A 4,603-nucleotide genomic window follows, 5' to 3' on the forward strand; every position below is an offset into this window, starting at 1 on the left:
GTTGCCCCCTGCCCCCCCCCCCCCCACCCAATTTTTGGGTCAGTTTCCAGAATTTGGGGATTCAGTGCGTGAAGAAGCGCGAGCTGGAGGCGGCCGTGGCCGAGCGGATCCGCACCAACAACAACCCCTTCAACGGTACTGGGAGCACTGGGAGGGACTGGGAGCGACTGGGAGGGACTGGGAGGGGACTGGGAGGGGACTGGGAGGGAATGGGAGGGGACTGGGAGCGTCTGGGAGGGGATTGGGAGTTACTGGGATGGGACTGGGAGTTACTGGGATGGGACTGGGAGACACTGGTTTTTAATGGGAGGGCACTGGGAGGGACTGGGAGTTACTGGGAGGGCACTGGGAAGAGTCTGGAGGGACTGGGAGGGACTGGTTTTTACTGGGAGGGGCACTGGTGGGCACTGGGTGTTACTGGGAGGGGCACTGGGAGGCACTGGTTTTTACTGGGAGGGGCACTGGTGGGCACTGGGTGTTACTGGGAGGGCACTGGGAGGGGTCCTGGTGCTGCTGGGGGTGTCACTGGTGTGTACTGGTTTATACTGGTCCATACTGGGCAGTGCCAGGGGAGCAGCGCGGGGGTGGGTACGACCTGGGGGTGTCACTGGGGGGTGCCTGGGGGTGTCACTGGTTTATACTGGTTTTTACTGGTTTATACCAGTTCATACTGGTTCATACTGGTCCGTACTGGGCAGTGCCGGCGGAGCAGCGCGGCGGCGAGTACGACCTGGCCGCGGTCAGGCTCTGCTTCCAGGTGTGGGTGAGGGGCCCGGGGGGGCTGCGGCCCCTCCCCCCTGTCCTGTCCCAGCCCATCTACGACAACCGTGAGTGGGGACACCTGGGGACACCTGGGGACAGCTGGGGACAGCTGGGGGACATCCCTGGGGACACCTGGGGGACATCCCTGGGACACCTGGGGGACATCCCTGGGGCACCTGTGGGACCCCCACCCTGTGTCCCCAATGACCCTGCTGTGACCCCGCGGTGTCCCCTGTCCCCCGGTGACCCCGTGGTGACCCTGGTGACCCCGCGGTGTCCCCTGTCCCGTGGTGACCCTGATGTCCCCCGGTGACCCCGTGGTGACCCCGGTGACCCCGCGGTGTCCCCTGTCCCCCGGTGACCCCGTGGTGACCCTGGTGACCCCGCGGTGTCCCCTGTCCCCCGGTGACCCCGCGGTGACCCTGGTGACCCCGCGGTGTCCCCTGTCCCCCGGTGACCCCGCGGTGACCCCGGTGACCCCGCGGTGTCCCCAGGTGCCCCCAGCACGGCCGAGCTGCGCATCTGCCGCGTCAACCGCAACTCCGGGAGCTGCCGCGGCGGGGACGAGATCTTCCTGCTGTGTGACAAGGTCCAGAAAGGTGCGGGACACCCCGGGACACCCCGAAACTGGGACACCCTAAAACCTGGGACACCCTAAAACCTGGGGCACCCCGGGACCGGGACACCCCAAAACTGGGACACCCTAAAACCTGGGACACCCTAAAACCTGGGGCACCCCGGGACCGGGACACCCCAAAACTGGGACACCCTAAAACCTGGGACACCCTAAAACCTGGGACACCCTAAAACCTGGGACACCCCGGGACCGGGACACCCCAAGGCCAGGAACATCCTGAAATTGGGGCACCCTGAAACCTGGGACACCCCGAAACCTGGACACCCTAAAACTGGGACACCCCGGGACCGGGACACCCCAAAACTGGGACACCCTAAAACCTGGGACACCCTAAAACCTGGGACACCCCGGGACCGGGTCACCCCGAAACCTGGACACCCCGAAACTGGGACACCCCGGGACCGGGACACCCCGAAACCTGGACACCCTAAAACTGGGACACCCCGGGACCGGGACACCCCGAAACCTGGACACCCTAAAACTGGGACACCCCGGGACCGGGACACCCCGAAACCTGGACACCCTAAAACTGGGACACCCCGGGACCGGGACACCCCGAAACCTGGACACCCTAAAACTGGGACACCCCGGGACCGGGACACCCCGAAACCTGGACACCCTAAAACTGGGACACCCCGGGACCGGGACACCCCGAAACCTGGACACCCTAAAACTGGGACACCCCGGGACCGGGACACCCCGAAACCTGGACACCCTAAAACTGGGACACCCCGGGACCGGGACACCCCGAAACCTGGACACCCCGAAACCGGGATACCCTGAGACCAGGACATCCTGAACTTGGGACACCCTGAAACCTGGGACACCCCGAAACCAGGATACCCTGAGACCAGGACATCCTGAACTTGGGACACCCCAAAACCTGGGACACCCCAAAACTAGAACACCCTGAAACCAGGACACCCCGAAACCTGGGACACCCTAAAACCCGGGACACCCCAAGACGGGGACACCCTAAAACCCGGGACACCCCAAACCAGGGGATATCTGTGTCTGTGTTCCCATGGCCTGTCCTTGTCCCCAATGTGTCCCTGTTGCCATGCCCTGTCCCTGTCCCCCTGCCCTGTCACTGTCCCCAACGTGTCCCTACCCCGGTGGCCTGTCCCTGTCCCCAGCGTGTAGCTGTCCTGGTCGCTGTCCCTGTCCCCAGTGTGTCCCTGTCCCCATGCCCTGTCCCTCTCCTCGCAGTGTCCCCATGGCCTGTCCCTGCTCCCCTGGCCTGTCCCTGTCCCCAGCGTGTCCCTGTCCCCATGCCCTGTCCCTGTCCCCATCGTGTCCCTGTCCCCAGTGTGTTGCTGTCCTGGTCCCTGTCACTGTCCCCAACGTGTGTCTGTCCTCATGCCCTCTCCCTGTTCCCGCAGTGTCCCCATGCCCTGTCCCTGTCCCCGCTCCTGTCCCTGTCCCTGCCTCTGTCCCTGTGTCCCCGCGGTGTCCCCAGCATGTCCCCATCCCCATGCCCTGTCCCTGTCCCTGTCCCTGCGGTGTCCCCATGCCCTGTCCCCATCCCCAATCCCCATGCCCTGTCCCCGTCCCCGTCCCTGTGCCCATGTCCCCGCGGTGTCCCCATGCCCTGTCCCTGTCCCTGTGTCCCCGCGGTGTCCCCAGTGTGTCCCTGTCCCCATGCCCTGTCCCCATCCCTATGCCCTGTCCCTGTCCCTGCCCCTGTCCCTGTGTCCCCGCGGTGTCCCCATGCCCTGTCCCTGTCCCCATGGCCTGTCCCTGTCCCCATCCCTGTGCCCATGTCCCCGCGGTGTCCCCATGCCCTGTCCCCATCCCCAATCCCCATGCCCTGTCCCCGTCCCCGTCCCTGTGCCCATGTCCCCGCGGTGTCCCCATGCCCTGTCCCTGTCCCTGTGTCCCCGCGGTGTCCCCAGTGTGTCCCTGTCCCCATGCCCTGTCCCCATCCCTATGCCCTGTCCCTGTCCCTGCCCCTGTCCCTGTGTCCCCGCGGTGTCCCCATGCCCTGTCCCTGTCCCCATGCCCTGTCCCTGTCCCCATGCCCTGTCCCAGTCCCCATGGCCTCTCCCTGTCCCCAGCATGTCCCTGTCCCCCCGCAGAGGACATCGAGGTGCGTTTCTCGGCCGAGGGCTGGGAGGCCAAGGGTTCCTTCGCGCAGGCCGACGTTCACCGCCAGGTCGCCATCGTGTTCCGCACGCCGCCCTTCCGGGACCCCGCGCTGCGCGCGCCGGTCACCGTGCGCATGGAGCTGCAGCGGCCCTCGGACCGCCAGCGCAGCGCCCCCGTGGACTTCAGATACCTGCCCCACCAGGGTGGGCTTGGGCAGGGGTCTGCAGGGGGCTACTGGCAGTTATGGGGTCTTCTTGTGGGGCTGGGGGTGATGCAGGGTCCCTTTGGGGCATTCCAGCTCCATGGAGCTGCAGCTCCCCCATGGACTTCAGATACCTGCCCCACCAGGGTGGGCTTGGGCAGGGGGCTGCGGGGGGCTAGGGGCACTTATGGAGTCTTTTTGTGGGGCTGGGGGTGATGCAGGGTCCCTCTGGGACATTCCCGGGTGACTTTGGGGCATTCCCGTGTCCCTGGATGCTGCTGATTCCTATTCCCATTGCAGTTCCCATTGAGTTCCTGTTCCTGCCCCAACAGGGTGGGCTTGGGGAGGGGTCTGCAGGGGGCTAGGGGCACTTACAGGGTGTTTTTGTGGGGCTGGGGGTGATGCAGGGTTCCTCTGGGACATTCTCAGGTGACTTTGGGGCATTCCCGGGTCCCCAGAGCTGCAGTTCCCATTGAATTCCTGTTCCTGCCCCACCAGGGTGGGCTTGGGGAGGGGTCTGCAGGGGGCTAGGGGCACTTACGGGGTCTTCTTGTGGGGCTGGGGGTGATCTGGGGTCCCTTTTGGGGCTCTCCCAGGTCCTGCTCTGGTTATTTTTTGGGTCCTTCTTGTCACCCTGGGACCCTGCTGGGGTCACTGGTGTGACTGGGAGGTCACTGGGGGGGTCACTGGGGGGTCACTGGTGTGACTGGGGGGTCACTGGGGGGTCCCTGGGGGTCTGGGGGAGGTGACAGCCCTGACTGGGAGCTGACTGGGAGCTGACTGGTGTTACTGGTGCAGGGGACCTGCAGTGCATCGAGGAGAAGCGCAAGCGGACGCGGGAAACCTTCCGCTCCTTCATCCAGCGCAGCCCCCTGCCCGGTGGGGGCCGGGGGGGGGGCTTTTGGGGGGATTAT

At 65.7% G+C, this 4,603-nt stretch overlaps 1 protein-coding gene across 1 annotated transcript in view; it reads left to right on the top strand.

The window, feature by feature from the left end:
* The window catches only part of RELA (RELA proto-oncogene, NF-kB subunit), an 8,115-nt gene that overhangs the window by 1,012 nt on the left and 2,500 nt on the right, over window positions 1-4,603 (top strand). Inside the window, exons 2-6 of the mRNA XM_041413464.1 lie at window positions 44-135; window positions 699-827; window positions 1,257-1,361; window positions 3,478-3,690; window positions 4,488-4,598. Coding sequence (XP_041269398.1) covers window positions 44-135; window positions 699-827; window positions 1,257-1,361; window positions 3,478-3,690; window positions 4,488-4,598 — 650 coding nt within the window. The remainder of the gene's footprint in view (window positions 1-43; window positions 136-698; window positions 828-1,256; window positions 1,362-3,477; window positions 3,691-4,487; window positions 4,599-4,603) is intronic.

Source organism: Onychostruthus taczanowskii, unplaced genomic scaffold (assembly GCF_017590055.1).
Source record: "Onychostruthus taczanowskii isolate IOZ18803 unplaced genomic scaffold, ASM1759005v1 scaffold411, whole genome shotgun sequence".
In the NCBI taxonomy this organism is placed as follows: domain Eukaryota; kingdom Metazoa; phylum Chordata; class Aves; order Passeriformes; family Passeridae; genus Onychostruthus; species Onychostruthus taczanowskii.